General features: G+C 42.0%; 1 protein-coding gene across 6 annotated transcripts in view; it reads left to right on the top strand.

Annotated features, from left to right (window-relative positions):
* slc8a3 (solute carrier family 8 member 3) overlaps positions 1 to 5862 on the top strand; it is a 520179-nt gene extending 514317 nt beyond the window's left edge. For all 6 annotated transcript variants that reach the window (XM_072265807.1, XM_072265815.1, XM_072265787.1 and 3 more), the window contains exon 8: positions 2890 to 5862. In XM_072265807.1, the coding sequence (XP_072121908.1) occupies positions 2890 to 3266 (377 nt within the window). In that variant the 3' untranslated portion in view covers positions 3267 to 5862. The remainder of the gene's footprint in view (positions 1 to 2889) is intronic.
* The last annotated feature ends 11145 nt before the right edge of the window (positions 5863 to 17007 follow it).

Genomic DNA, 17007 nt, shown 5'->3' with positions numbered 1-17007 from the left:
CCACTACTTACTCTGGCAGTTCGTTCCACACTCACATCACCCTCTAAGTGAAGAAATTCGCCCTCAGGTTCCCCTTTCACCCCTAACCTATGACCTTTAGCTTTAGTTTCACCCAACCTTAGCGGAAGGCGTCTGTCTTTGTGTTCTTAATTAATTCCTAGCAGTGTAGGGAATTTTTAAATAGACTATCATTTTTGTAACTTTTTTAAATAAGTTTTTGAGATTCTTTGAACCTGTTGAAACGACATTTAAATAGTTCCAATGATGTCGAAATTATTTAACTACTGAAAGCCCAATGTAGTTGAGACCCCAGACTCCACCAGCTGCGACCTGGGACACAAGCTGATCTCACAGAGGGGCTGCAGCAGCTGGGTTGGCCACCCTCATGGAGGTGAATGAAGTAACTCTGTTTCTAAGGCTTGTGAGTCGCACAGTAGCAGAGCCACACGGCCCCATAGCTCCATTGATTCAGGATTCAACCCTGACCTCTGAGCGGAGTTTGCTTGTTTCTGCTGGATGTGCTGGTTTGCTCCAGCATGCCAAAGTTATCAGGCTGGGTGGGTTGATTGACTGCTGAAAATTTCACCAAGTGTGTGAGTGGTTGAAACTGCAGGATTGAAAACGTGGGGATTTTTATAAAAATGGGATTAGCATTGTATTAATGGTTGTTGGCAAGGACTCAGTAAGTTGAAAAGCCAGTCTCTGAACATCCACAGTTATAGCCATGACTTGGCAGCGATTGTGATGCAAGCCCTTATAACTTGCACTGCCATTCAGCAATTAGCTACATCTCACTTTCCTGCATTGCATTTAATTTGCTGTCAAAATCACTTCCTTCATGTGGCTGCACTGCTGGCTATTTGAAATAGCCAGAAATAATAATACCCCGTGATAGCACCCAGATCCGTACTTTCAGCCTTGGATTTATCCTTGTCTATTGTTACTCTTTTCATCATACAGGCACCATCCTTACCTGCCACCACTGGCTTATTGTCGTTCACATTCTTTAACTTTGTGACGTCATCTGTGGAAATTGCTAATTTCCACACGCACATCAATAATACTCCAGCTTTCTCAACAGTTACACTTTCTGTGTGTCCGGCACAGAGTTTTGGATGAGACTTAATTGATGTGCTTGAGAGTACTAAAGTAGAATATATCTCAGTAGAAATAGGAAGCACATGCTTAATGAGAATGTTTACAAGGATGTTGCCAGGAATTGAGGACCTGAGCTATAGGTTAGGATTTTGTTCCCTGGAGCATAGAAAAATGGTGGGAGATTTGTTAGAGATATACAGAATTATGACGGGTGTCGATAGGGTAAATGCAAGCACGCTTTTTCCACTGAGGTTGGGTGAGACTTGAACTAGAGGTCAGGGTTAAGTGTGAAAGGTAAAATGTTTAGAGGGAATATGAGGGGAAACTTCTTCACTCAGAGGATGGTGAGAGTGTGGAATGAGCTGCCAGTGGAAGTGGTGGATGTGGGTTCAATTTCAACACATAGGAGAAGTTTGGATAGGTACATACTGTAATGGGACTAGGCAGATAAAAAGTTTGGCACGGACTAGATGGGCCAAAGGGCCTGTTTCTGTGTTTTAGTTCACTATGACTCTATAAAATGTATTATACAGTCCTGGTTGCCTGAATATATGAAGGATGCGGGAGTCTTAGGCAAGGTGTAGAGGAGATTTAGTAAAATGATCAAAGAACATGTCTACAGCAAGCTAGAGCTTTTCTCTTGAAGCAACAGGATACTCCAAAAGGATGAGTGGAGACTTACTAGAGGTGAATAAGATTATGAGAGGAATAGAGTGGACAGTCATCACCTTTTTCCCAGGTGCCCCAAACCAGAGAACATCTTTTTAAGGTGAGTGGAGAAAAGATTTCAAATGTAGCTTCTTTTTGCACAGAGTAGCAGGTGCCTGGATTATGGGATGTATGGGAGGGAAGGGTTATATTGATTGTGGAGTAGGTTTATATACAACATTGCAGGCTGACAGTCCTGTACTCTATGTATTATATCTGGAGAGTTAGTAAGTTGTCAAATCAAGTGAAAGCAAGTAACATCTGATCAAATAAACCAGAAAGATGTGAAGATGGCAAGTAGTCAACTACACAACATTAAGTATCCTAATGTAAACTCTGGAAAAATGGCGTGAAGGCAGGGAAGCACCTGGAATGCATGGTGGTGATCAGAATCTTAACAAGCTAGAAACACAAGAAAGTCTGCAGATGCTGGAAATCCAAAGAAACACACACAAAATACTGGAGGAACTCAGCAGGTCAGGCAGCATCTATGGAAAAGAGTAAACAGTCAACGTTTCGGGACTGTGAAGGAGGAGGGCAGATGTGTGGATAAAAAGGTGGGAGGATGGGAAAGAGGCTAGCTGGAAGGTGATCGATGGAATATGGTCAGGAGTCAGCACAGGCCTTTGGGCTGAATACCTCCTTTCTGTGTGGTTACAATCATGAAACAAGATTGGGCGTATTCTGGGTTTTTCACCGAAGAACGGATGAAGCTCAGTTGCAGATTTCCGGAGAGCGACGGATGAATTGGTGGAAAGGGCAGAGACATAGCTGATGTAGTACAGAGAATTGTGTTAAAACATCTTTGATGGTAAAACACGGGGAGTCAATTTAACTAATTAGTTCAATTGCAGAAGGGAGTGTGGGTAGAGAGGAAATGCGGAGTGGGAACTGGGGAGCAGCATCAGAAGAGGCCCAAGTTTGAGGGATCAGATATAACGCCACAACTTCATATATTCAAAGTGAAAATGTAAGTAACTCATTTTCCCAATCACTATTTTTGGGCTCACTTCAGCCAATGAATGTAAAAGTTTTTTTTACCTACTCCTGTTTTGATCTGCTGCACCTTGTGTTATCCCACAGATACCTTTGCCAGCAAAGTGGCAGCCTCACAGGACTACTATGCAGATGCCTCCATCGGGAACGTCACTGGAAGCAATGCGGTCAATGTTTTCCTGGGCATTGGATTAGCGTGGTCTGTTGCTGCCATCTACTGGGCATCCCAGGGCAAGGAGTTCCGAGTGGAAGCAGGCACCCTGGCCTTTTCTGTCACTCTCTTCACCATCTTTGCTTTTGTCAGCGTGAGCATCCTGCTGTACAGGAGGCGGCCGCACATCGGGGGAGAGCTTGGGGGTCCGCGGGGACCCCGCATTGCCACCGCCGCGTTATTTGGTGGATTGTGGTTACTATACATTCTGTTCTCTTGTTTGGAAGCCTACTGCTATATAAAGGGGTTCTAAAGCAAAGGGGCCTTTGTGCTACCCCCAAAGAGACACATCACTTGAATCTCTTCGAACACAATGCAATACTTGCCAACAATATTCCACTCTTAAAAGAAACACTGGAGATGGTCCCATTGAAGAGGGCAGCACATGTCCCACAAATAAATAAAAACATGACATTTTGTAGAGGACAGTCCTGTGTCTTCATCAGTCGCTCCTGAGCTTTCTTGCCTTACTGAAGGGTTTTTATGAAACTAATGTTAGGGGGAGGGGTGAGTTAGGTAGTGCTTAGGTCCTGTTGGGTTACCTGAATTGAATTGGATGAAGGATTGTTTAATTGAAGTGTCAACTAAGGAAGAAAAGAACAGCAATGAGAACTGCCGTTTATGAGTATTGCCCTGCTGTGTGTCCATAGCAATTACTGTGTTCAGTCCTTCCTCTGGAGAGTAAATCCACCCAAAGCAAATAGTCTCAAAGAACAAACTGGATGTCATTTACATCACGGGCTGGCAGTGGGATCCACTTGAAAGCACGCCTATAGCAGAGACCTAATTTAATTTAATTACAAATCCTGTACGCTTTGGAACCCTGTTTTAATGTAGCTTGCTTGCATCAGCACAAATGAAAAGAGCCAAGGCAAGCACATGGAAGGCAAAAGCTGAGCTCAAACCCTTCAGAATACTCGTTCAGTTCTTTAGGAAGGGCTGGGTTCACAGAATTGGTGCACTGGGTTACGACGTTAATTCTGCCTTGCCATTTACTAAGAAAGAGACAAGTAGCATTCAGAGTCTGATGGATTAGCTTAATTTGCCCCATGATTGATCTGGAATATTGGAACAGAAGCTAACTTCTGCCACTCACTCAGTTCACAGCTAGAGCCATCCTTAATTCCAATTGCCTGGAATGGTAATAAGTGGGATGAGAGTTGCGGAAAGTAGTGGAGGTGGCGTCACGTCTGTTATATTTATTTTACTCAATCTCAGGAGGTGGACGTTGCCAGCACGTCTGCTATTTATCGTCCAATGTGAATTGTGCTTAAGAAGCAGATGGTGAACTGCCAAATTGTGGCGAATTTACTCTTTTAAAAGCGTAATAAATCTGAGAGGTCCAGGATTTTAATTTCATAACCGCACTGGGCACTGGGACTTAAGCACACATCATTGTGGAAATATTCCCCTGTATTTATGGTCCATGGTCAAGAGGCGTAGCAGGTGCTGCTGAGGAAGCATTGGCAGGTTACCGCAGTGTGCCTTATGCACACAACAAGAATGGAGAAGCTGTAGTGGAGGGAGTGAGTCAGTGAGTGATTAAATCAGAAAGTGGGTTGCTGATAGGATGGGGCACTTAATTCTGATGGTGTTGAGGTTCTTGAGTGTCCCTGATACCATGTTCATTTAGACCACAACATCTGGGTTGTGACTTGTGAATGGCGCAACAGCCTTGGGGAGTTACAAGGTAAGACTCTGTAATCTGCTTTCATAGGCTTGGCTTTTATGTGGCTGGCTCATGTAATGTTTCTCTTTAATGGCGACCCCCAGGTTGTTAATGGTGGGAGAGTAGATGATCATAATGCCATTACATCCCAAGGTAAAACTGTTAGAGCTGATCTTGTTGAAAATGGTCAAAGTCTATAACTTGTATAATGTGACTATTATTTCAGAACTGCTCAAGGCTGATTATTGCAGAAGCCTTGCTCACAGTAGGCTGGGAACTGATCGTTGTCTTGGGAAAGCAAATAGAAGGGAACTTTGAGCAACCATCAGCAAGCTTCCCAACTTCTGCGATGGAAGGAAGATAATTAATAAGGCAGCGATGATATAAGGCTGGAACAGTGCCCTCCAGGACATACTGGAGCTAGGATGATTGTCTCTTGTCAGTACGTCCCCTGGATTCCCATTAACTCCTGGTTTCTCAAGACCTTCCTGTGTGACTCTTGGTTTAATACTACATTGAAATGAAGAGCAGTCGCCATCTGGAATTCAGTGCTTGGGTCCTTGCCCGAGCATCCCCTTCACTTATCATAGAACATTCAGCTGCCTGATTGTCCATAATCAGCGCTGCAATCTTAGCAACCTAATTCAGAACACAAGACGCCAAATGCATTATACAGTGTAAACATTTCACCTGGGTCAAGGTTAGGGGAAGCAAACAGCACAATTATTAGGTTCGTGCTTACAGCAGCATCAAAGTATGCTTACTGTGAAAATGAGATCTAATAGACTGGTGACATTAACGGTTCCGGGGAGAAGGTGCACGCTACGTTTTGAATGCAAAATGTCTAGGATGGCAGGCGCAGTCATAAAATAGATACTCAAAAGTGCTCTTATTTTTCCTGCTGTATATCTTCTTCCCAATGTTTTTGAGAGGAAAACAAAAGCCTATCCTACAGAAGCATAGTTCATTTACTTGCGGGGGTAATCATGTTCATTGTTCAGTTTAGCCTAGTGCTGTTCATGCTGATGAGTTTATTGGATTGTTGTTTATGTCCAAGTAACGAATCCTCTTTTTTCAGAGAAAGTCTGCATGGAAAACTTCTGTGTATTTGTGTGCATATCTTTCTTTCTGGCTCGAAAAAGTTTGAGTAAAATTACACAAAAAAACTGAATTTACAGAAAAATGTATTAGTTTGCTTTAAACATTTTTCCTTAATTAGTTAAAGTTGTTCTAGGTTTTGAAGTGATAAATTGTAGTTGCGTTGACTGCAGTTGTTTTTGATTTAGTTGCACTCTGGTACACTTGACAGTGATGGAGTTAATGTTTTTGTTCACTTGGCAATGCAAATGGTCTTTTTTGCGCAATAATTTAAGTTTTACAGCTTTTGTTTGATAAGGGTAGTCTGTACCTCTTTCATATCTGGGGGGCAAAGTGTGCAAACCTGTCCATAGCCTTGCATTACACTCATGTTTAGGATCACTTTTGGGTAAACCTTTGCTCCTTGCTTGTCCCCAATCCCCTTGGACACATCACTGCAAAGGTAGTGAAGATATCCATCAGAATAAATGTCTTTGCCCCATAGAAACAGATCAAGTATTCTGAAGGTATCTAAAAGTATTCCAAGATTATATTTACGAGCAAGATCCTTGAGGTAAATCTTACTGCTCACCGTCCCGGTCCTTCGCCTCAGTAGTGGTACAAGTGTAGCTGTTAACAACTGGTACTTTCATCCAGCTTGGACATGGAGCAGGCAATTACCCTGAGAGATTGTAGCACCTAAGAATTTAAATGATGATGGCTGTGGGTATGTGTTTTCTCCACTGTGGCCTGACTAGATCAAGTGTTTTACTTCTATATAGTACAGGAAAAGAGGCCCCGCTTTATATCCCACAGATGTATTCTACCGTTCACTCAATATAAGAAAAAGATCTCATGCAGTAAATACTACTTAAAACCTCTTTCTATACACCAGGGATGCCCACTTTATATCACATGGCCAAACACTCGTAGCTTAGATGCTGATGTCGTTAAGGGTGAATATAATATCTTTAAACCTGCTGTTCTCTCCCAGGTGACTCTTTATACAAGCCGCCGGATGACATTTTATACAGATTCTCAACTAACTCTTTCTGCAGTTTTTCCACTCTAGCCAGATTCTTTATACAAAATAATTCACTACAAACAGTACCTTCAAGACCTTCTTAAGCCTCGAGGATATACTGTAGGCATGACAAAGGTAAATCTTTTAGACATAAATGGCCCCTTTATACAGAGACTTTGTGACATCCGACTCTTATATTGAATAACTCAGTGAGGGAGAGCCCTTTATTAATGTTGTAGTTGTACCCTGTAGCTGATCATTTATCCTGGTGAAACCGCTGTAAATTGTATCGTTGTACATTGGTAAGGCAGTATCATTTGCAGATTCAAAATCATTTCAAAGACAAGCTTAAGGTAATCTCCACAATCTGTCAAAAAGAAAATATAGAAGGCTAATTAATTCAACTCTGAAAAGTCTTCTGAAGCAATGGGTACATCATCCATCTCAGTTCCTGAAAGTAAAGATGGGGTAGAGGGTTGGGGCGGATGGGATGGGAGTCGGGCATCCAGGAGATATCTGGTGGATTTGGATTGGTGTAACATTGTCGGTAGCAAATCGGCAGACTGCGTTATATTTCTCCATTAATTTCTATTTCCGTTGGTTTCAATGGAGAAGTTGGACTTAGCTGCCGACCTGCCTGTTGTATTCTGTCTCACAAAGTCAAGATCTACCCGCACATGCTTTCGTTTTTTCCATGAGTGAAAGACAGTGTTTTGAAGCATTGTTACTTTTCATGTAGTATCGGGTTGTGCAAGTTCCATTTTCTTTGAATGACTTGGCATCCCACCAGACTCAGATGTAACCAGTTCACTTCTGGAGCCTGAAGATGATGGAAAGCAAAGACCAGGCAGTAGAAATAAAACACCTCAGCTCTGGGCTTGTCCACTGCCACGACGAGTGCAAGCAAAACACGGATTGGTTTTCCACACAAACAGACCACATTCAAGTTAGAAACCATTTGTAGGTAGTGGTGTTTGTAACCAATTTTCTATCTTTTGTCTGCATGCTTTGCATGTTGCATTGAATGGAATTTTTTTCTTTTTCCTTTCCATTGTTGTCTTCTGATTTTTTTTCCTGTTGCTTTCTTTTACTGCATCAAAGAGATTCTGTACACGGTACCATGAACTTGTAGCCTAGCTACTTGAAGTAGTTCCATTTGCTGTGCATTGTGTTCTTGACCATCACGGCTAGATTTGGTAAAGGCAGGATTGCTCACCGCGAAGTAGTTCTTTGGGAAAACTTTCGGTAACTGGGTAATGGCACTGCCTGTTCGCCTGGGTCCTTAGGTGTAAACACCCCAGAATTACATTCAAAACTGCTTTGTACAGTAATCTGAAGGGAAAATGTGTGAACATTTACAATAAAAGACTGAAAACCACTTAAGTATTTTGGTGTGTTCTCTGTCCTAAAGGGTGAATGACTTTCTCAATCCCTTCTTGTGTGGATATAAAACTATTTCAGTATATAACAGACGCGTTCCCTTCAGCTTTCAGACATATAATGCATCTTATCTGATCAGTTTCATGTTCCTCTCTGGGCACAAACAGGCTGCCACATTCCTTTGCAATGTGAAATTGAAAACATGTCAAGGGTGCTTAATTGGCAGTGAAATGTTTTGGAATGCCCTGGGTGCATAGCACTATACAGATGCAAGTTATTTTTTTTAAGCTCAGCCTAAAGGTTGTGCTAAGGTTGTCAGGACCTGCCCGTTCTCTCAAGCCATGTGGAGGATCATGCGGAGGGACCATGTGTTGTTCAAAATAACAGGTGATTTATTAAAATTTATAATCTCCCTGAGCACAAACTTGTTGCAGCTATTACATCCTCAGATTGCACAGAAACTTGATCAACAGTAAAACTAGGTTTTGACAGCAGAATAATGGTTCCAGAAAGGCTTAATTAAGTAACAAATTAGGTCTTGATTATAGAATAAGATGACCATCCAAAAATCAAATTCAGTTACTAATAAATCCAATTTTCTATTACAACAATTAATAAAATTTCTGAAACTTGGGTGTTATCAGAGCTGCATTTCATGCCTCTGCTTTTAGGCTTGGCCTGTGGTTCCTTATTACCACATTAGCACCAACCACATCCCTATTTATGAGTCATTAGCTTTTCTTTTTCCTACAACACCATGGTCATGCAGAACTTTTGGGTGATAGGTAGTACGCAGCATATTACCATTATCCTCCCAATCCCAGCCATGACAAGTTAAATAAAACCATCTCCAAATGTTGTTGCCAACATTGACCCTCCCCCCACCACCCACACAGTAATTTTGTTATAATCCACTTTCTGTCCAACTATAACTTGACACTAGAATGGGATACCTTTAGTTTTACAGTTACCAATATAGGGCTGAATCTGGATTTACTGTGTTTAATTCCTGTATTTATACCATTGTAGTTAGGACATCTTTTAAATTTCAAAAATAAACTATTCATAATAAAAAATATCTACTAAGGAATAAAGATGGTGCATAGCTGTCTACATTTTGACTTTTGTTGGTGTCAGGTTTCCTGGGCTTTTTGATATTTTAAAGTTTTATAAATGGAGCCAAAAATGGATGGTGTCATCTTAAAAATCTCCTACTGACTCAAAAATTGGTACAAACAGTAAAATTTCACCGTGATATTTTAATCTGAGGATATGTCCGTTTTATGTGCCAGGTCATCTCCTAGCACAAACTTTTATGAACTGCCTTGAGGTTCCGAGACCTTATGAGCTGGCTTGGCTAGTTAGGAGGTGGTGTGTACTACAAGAAAATAGTATTGCTGTAGCAAATTCTGGCCCTAATTATTTAGCTTGAACCGATCTGTTGACAAGCTGAAAGATTTCCACCAGCATAGCATCATTTAGTTGTTCTCAAAACGTCACCAGGAAGGCCGGAATTTATTGGCTATCACTAAAGGCTATCACTGTAGTGTGGTGGTTAGCACAATGTTCTACAGTACAGGCAACCCGGATTCAATTCCTTCCTCTACCTGTAGGGTGTTTGTACATTCTGCCCTGTGACGACATGGGTTTCCTCCGGGGGCTCTGGTCTCCTCCCGCAGTCCAAAGACGTACCAGTTAGTAGATTAATTAGTCATTGCAAATTGTCCCCTGATTAGGCTAGGATTAAATCAGGATTGTTGGGCGGCATGGCTCAAAGGGCCTATTCCATGCTGTTTCTCAATAAATACATAAATAAATTCCCTCGTTAAGGTGCTGGTGACCCATTGCCCTGAACCACAGCAGTATTTCCAGTGAATGTACTCCTTCTGTGCTGGATAGCAATCACAGGATTTAGATCCAGCAGCAATGAAGAATCTTTTATCCCCCTCAGTATGGTGAGTAAAATGGAGGGGAACCTGCAAGCGTCCTTTCAACACACACAAAATGCTGGAGGAACTCAGCAGGCCAAGCACCACCTATGGAGAAAAGTACAGTCAACGTTTTGGGCTGGACAGGAGGAAAAAAGATGAGGAATAAATTTGAAAGGTGGGGGAGGGGAGAGAGAAACACAAGGTGATAGGTGAAACCAGGAGGGGAAGGGATGAAGTAAAGAGCTGGGAAGTTGATTGGTGAAAGAGATGCAGGGCTGGAGAAGGGGGAATCTAATAGAAGACGGAAGACCATGGAAGAAAGAAAAGGGGGGAGGAGCACCAGAGGGAGGTAATGGGCAGGCAAGGAGATAAGGGATGGTTGGGGGGGGGGGGTGCATTACTGGAAGTAAAGAAGCATCCTTTCAGTCAGTTCAAAGTATAATGACATACTATGCAAAGTAATTTATCACTACTTGCCTTCTTTGCTAAACATTTCAAGTACAGGTATATGCCTTCTGGCTCAGAACATTCAAACAAAGGAAACTGTTTAATATGGAACACAAACACTAGGAAATCTGCAGATACTGGAATTTCAAGCAACACACATAAAAGTTGCTGGTGAACGCAGCAGGTCAGGCAGCAAGAGAGATACAGTCGACGTTTTGGGCCGAGACCCTTCGTCAGGAAGTTTGTCAATCATAGAATGATGATCCTTTACATGGGAAGGTTCACTACTGAGAACTGTGGGTTGTAGGTTAATTTTGAGGAAATGGCCCTGGGTGGTAGAATCTGGGAGCAGTTGATAGGGGAATGTGGGGTGAATAAATTGAGATTAATGTAAATTGTCACTTGCTAATTGTAGACTTGGTGGACAGAGGGCCATCTATCTAATGTAGTAATTTTATTATGCCTACTATTTTGTACAAATATACAGGCAGACAATTCGAGGTGACTGGATTTTTGCTACTTCTGTTTTGAAAAGTCACAGGCGGAGATTCTTAATATTTAGGGAGGGAATTTTAACAAGGCTATCAATATACGTACTGTAAATTGTTTATGAAAATCAGGAAGCAACCAAAGATGGAAATCTGAAGCAGAAAATGCTGGAATTGTTCAACAGTTATTTGTGGATGGAAAAATGAGCTAATGCTTCAGGATGAAGACGCTTCATTGGAACTGGGAAAGAAAGAAACATTGGGGATAAAACTGGTGTGGGGTTGTGGGGGGAAGATGGGGATAAAGTAGACCCATGTACCTCCTTCACTAATGTAGTCCTTTTAATCTATCTGGCTAGCCAAACTTGGGTTATCAGCAGTATCAAACTCCCAAAATCTGGGGGGGGGGGGGGGGGGGATCTCTGTAAATCAGATGGAACCTGTTCTTTTTGCAGTAAGATACAAAAGCCTGAAAGAACATAACACCAGATACGAGGGCAGCTTCTACCCTGCTGTTATAAGACCATTGAGTTATTCCTTAGTATGAAAAAATGGATGTTGACCTCACAATGTACCTCAGTGTGACTTTGCACCTTACTGTCTACCTGCACTGCACTTTCTCTGTACTGTAACACTTTATTCTGCACACTTATTGTCTTACCTTGCACTACACCAATACATTGCTGTAATGAATTGATTCATAGGATGGTATGCAATATGTTTTTCACTCTACATGGAACAATAATAAATCAACTCACCAATTTAATCACCAAGCACTCTTCAAATTCACTGTCAACCTCCTTGCTGTAGGGCACCTAAAATAGAATTGTTTTGGCTGTCAGCAGCAAATTGTGCTCCTCTAGAATCCAAGGTGCCATTGTCCAATTGTCTTCTGTATTTACATACTTACAGAAGCAAACCCGAATATCAATCCAAGAGAATCCATAGGGAAAACCATCCAGCTAAAAAAACAGCTCAGACCACGTGCTCACACCAATGCCATTTTCATCATCTGAAATGACAACTTTTTTTGCTGAAACAATAAACGGTTTTCTGATTGTAAAAGGTAAATTAAGTTTGACTTGACATTTATAAATAATAAATGTAACATGTCATTGTAACCTTGGCTCTCACCATTGGAATACTTGATGAAGCAGGAATCAAACAATTAATTACACTGGCGCATCAAACGTTGAGGCGACTTTGGTGCTCTTGCCAACCCAGCCATCAGTATCAAGCCCATCAGTGCCAGTTTTCACCTTTGTAAGTAAGGTAGAAAGCAAGGTAAAGACAACCAGTTGAGAGGGGCAGGCACTGAACCGCACAGCTCAAGACAACAGGATATATGGCAGCAAAGGGAAAGCAAGCAGGGATTCAGTTGTGTGAAATAATATTAGCACTTGTATCTCAACTGCACCCACTCAGTTATGGATGACCCAAAATAACTGCTAATAAGCCGTACAATGTTGTTAACATACAACATAGTAAGGCTCTTCGGCCCTCGACGTTTTGCCAACTTTGTAGCCAACTCTTAAGTTCAACCTAACCCTTACCTCCTGCATAGTTCTCCACTTTTCTACCAAACACATGCTTATTAAGTGTTTCTTAAATGTCCCTATTGTATCAGCCTCTACCACCACTCCTAGCAGAGCATTCTACTATTCTTTGTGTAAAAAAAAAACGTACTTCTGTCATCTCCCCCCACCAAACATTCCTTCAATCACCTTAAATCTCCTTTGCATCCTCTCTAAAGTTTCCACATCCTTTCTATAATGAGGCAACCAGAACTGAACACGATATTCCAAATATGGTCTAACCAGAGTTTTATAGTGCTGCAAAATTACCTCATAGCTCTTAGGCCATAAGATATATAGGAGTAGAGTTCAGCCATTTGGTCCATTAGATCTGCTCCATCATTTCATCATGGCTGATCCATTTCCCTCTTAGCTCCAACCTTCTTCTTTCTTCACGCATCTCTTCATGCCCTGACTCATCAAGAATCTATCAACCTCTGCCTTAAGTATTCCCCATGGCTTGGCCTCCACGTCATTGGAGATCCAAAGGGGCCCAAGACTGCTCATGATACTCCAAGAGTGGCATGACTAATGCCTTGTAAAGCCATCACATCCTTGCTTTTATATTCTAGTAATCTCAAAATGAATGCTAGCATTGCATATGCCTTCCTTACGACCATCTCAACTTGCAAGTGAACCTTTGGAAACCTTTGCATGAGGAGTCCTTTTGCATCTCTTATTTCTGAATTTTCTCCCCATTAGAAAATAGTACACCTTTGTTCCTTCTACCAAAGTGCATGACCATACACTTCCCTACACTATATTCCATCTGGCACTAGTTTTACCCATTCTCCTAATCTGTCTAAATCCTTCTGCAGACTCACTACTTCCTCATCAGTTCCTGCCCCTCCACTTATCTTCATATTTTCCACAAACTTAGCCACAAAGCCATCAATTACATCATCAAAATCATTGACATACAACACAAGAAGAAGCTGCCCCAACAGTAACACCTGTGGAACATCACTAGTCACGGGCAGCCAACTAGAAAAGGCTCCCTTTATTCCCATGTTTTGCCTCCTGCCAGTCAGCCACTGCTTTATCTATGCTCGTATCCTTCCTGTAGCATGGGCTCATATCTTGTTAAGTTGCCTCATGTAAGCACCTTGTCAAAGGCCTTTTGAAAATTTAACTACACACCATCCATCGATTCTCCTTTGTCCATCCTGCTTGTTATTTCTTCAAAGAATTCCAACAGATTTGTCAATCAAGATTTTCTCTTAAGGAAACCATGCAGACTATGGCCTATTTTATCATGTGCCTCGAAGTACCCCAAAGCCACGTCCTTAATAATCAACTCCAACATCTTCCCAGACACTGAGGTCAGACTAACTGGCCTATAATTTCCTTACTTCTGCTTGTCTCCCTTCTTGAAGAGTGGAGTGACATTTGCATTTTCCAGTCTTCTGGAACCATGCAAGAATACGCTGATACTTGAAAGATCATTATCAATGCCTCCACAAGCTCTTCAGCCACCTCTTTCAGAACCATAGAATGTGGACTATCTGGTCCAGGTGACTTATATACCTACAGACCTTTCAATTTCCGAAGTACCTTTGCCCTAGTAATGGCAACTTCACACATTTCAGCCCTCTGACACTCTCAGCTTCTGGCAAACTGCTGGTGTCTTCCACATCGAAGGCTGATGCAAAATAATCATTCAGTTCATCTGTCTTTTCCTCGTCCCCCATTACTACCTCTCCAACATCACTTTCCAGTGGTCCAAAATCTACTCTTGCCTCTCTTTTACACTATATACATCTGAAGATACTTCTTGTATCCTCTATTTAAATTATTGGCTAGATTACCTTCATATTCCATCTTCTCCCTCTTTATGACTCTTGTTGTTGCATTCTGTTGGTTTTTAAAATCTTCCCAATCCTGCAACTTCCCACTACTTATAGCTCTATTACATACCCTCTTTGGCTTTTATGTTGGCTTTGACTTCTCGTCAGACACAGCTGTGTCATCCTGCCTCTAAAATGCTTAGAATACTTCTTTTCTGGGATGCCTTCCGAATTGCTCCCAGAAATTCCAGCCATTGCTGCTCTGCCATCATCCCTGCTAGTGTTCCCTTCCAGTCAGTTTTTAGCCAGCTGCTCTCTCATGCCTCCAATTCCCTTTACTCCATTGTATTACTAATAGATCAGACTTTAGCCTCTTCTCAAATTGTAGGGTGAATTCTATCATATTATCACCACTGACCCTTAAGGATTTCTTTACCTTAAGCTCTCTGATCAATTCTGATTCATTTCACAACACCCAGTCTAGAATAACTGATCCCCTAGCAGGCTCAACCATATGCTGCTTTAAAAAGCCATCTCGTAGACATTTTAGAAAGTGCCCTCTTGGGATCCATCACCAACCTAATTTTTCTATTCTACCTGCATATTGAAAACCCCCATGACTTTCGCAACATTGCCCTTCTTACATGCATTTTCTACCTCCTGTTTTAATTTACAGACTACATCTTTACTACTGTTTGAGGTCTGTATATAAATCCCATCAGGGTTGTTTTACCCTTGCAGTTCTTTAGCTCTGTCCACAATGATTCTACACCTTCTGATCTGATGCCACCTCTTTCTAATGATTTGATTTCATTTTTGTTTAAAACCAGCAGAGTCATGCCACCCCCTCTGTCTACCTGCCTGTCCCTTCAATACGATGTGTATCTTTGGACATTAACCTCCCAGTTGTAATCTTCTTTCAGCCACAATTCAGTGATGCCCACAACACCATAGGTACCGATCTGTAACTGTGCCACAAGTTCATCTACCTTATTCCGTATACTGCGTGTATTCATATATAACATCTTCGGTCCCATATTCATCACTCTTTTCAATTTTGTCCCCATTTTCCATTGCACTGCAATCTTGCTCTATCTGCAGCTTTTCACTTCTAGCAGACTTACTGCACACTGCCTCTGCTTGTAAACCAACTACCCCGTCCTTAGCTCTATCATCCAATTTCCATCTCCCTGCTCAATTAGGTTAAACTTTCCCGAATAGTTCAAGCAAACCTGCCCATAAGGATACTGGTCCCCCTCAGGTTTAGATGTAACACATCCTTTTTGTACGGGCCATACCTTTCCCAGAAAAGATCCCAATGATCCCGAAATCTGAAACCCTGCCCCCTGCACCAGTTCCTCAGCCACGCATTCATGTGCCAGGTTATCCTTTTCTTACCCTCACTAGCACGTGGCACAGGCAGCAATCCAGAGATTATTAGCCTGGTTTTCCTGAACTATTCTGCTAAATATGTAATCTCTTATCATTACTGCAGTCCTCTTCAACTCTCTTCTGAGCCACAGCACCAGACTCAGTGCCAGAGACCCAGTTGCTGTGGTAGGTTGTCCCCCTCAACAGTATCCAAAGTGGTAAACTTATTATTGAGGGGAATGATTACAGGGGTACTCTGCATTTCCCTTCCTCCTCCTGACAATCACCTAGTAACCTACCTCCTGCAACCTAGGGATGACTGTCTCCGTGCAGCTCCTACCAATCACTTGCTCAGTCTCCCATACAAGCTGAAGGTCATTGACCCAAAACATCGACTGTATTCTTTTCCACAGTTGCTGCCTGGTCTGCTGGGTTCCTTCAGCATTTTGTGAGTGTTGACCTTGCCCAAGCCTGATGAGCCAAAGCCACTCCAACACTGGCCCACTCACACAATGGCCACTCCGCTTGACCCTACTTTACTTTTATTCATCTTCCCAAAAGAATCCTGTTTACAAAGTGCCGCCTTTTTCAAACTTCAGCCATGGACCAAAATGAAATTTCTCTCCTACTTCTCATGCTCCTACTCACTGATTCAGTAGAGTACAACTGTGAAAACTACCAAGAACTCCATAGCCCAACTAATGGAGGCCAACTCCTTGTTACCCTCCTTACAACTTGTGCGACAACTATGAGGTATCTATGGAAGTGGACCCCAAGATCCCTCTGCTCCCTCACGCTGTTAAGAACCTTGCCATTAACTTTGTACTCTGCCTTCAAATTTGACCTTTCAAAGTGAAGCACTTCACACTTTTCCAGATTGAACTCCATCTACCACTTCTAAGACCGGCTCTGCATCCCATCAATGTCCCTTTGTAAACTACAGCTATCTTAAACACTATCTTCAGCACCACCACCTTCACATCATCTGCAAATTTACTAACACACCCTTCGCTCTCCTCATCCAAGTCATTTATAAAAATCATGAAGGCACAAATTCCAGAACAGATCATTGTGGAATACCACTAGTCAGGGACCTCCAAGCAGAATACACTCCATCTACAATCACACTCTGCTTTCAATCGGAAAGACAACTCTGTAACCATGTAGCAAAGTTTTCTTGGATCCGATGCCTCCTGACTCTCTGAAGGAGCCTACCATGGGTAACCTTATCAAACACCTTACTAAA

This window comes from Mobula birostris, chromosome 1, assembly GCF_030028105.1.
Source record: "Mobula birostris isolate sMobBir1 chromosome 1, sMobBir1.hap1, whole genome shotgun sequence".
NCBI lineage: Eukaryota > Metazoa > Chordata > Chondrichthyes > Myliobatiformes > Myliobatidae > Mobula > Mobula birostris.
Note: the sequence above shows the minus strand (reverse complement) of the source record. Positions and strands in the feature narration are given on the sequence as shown.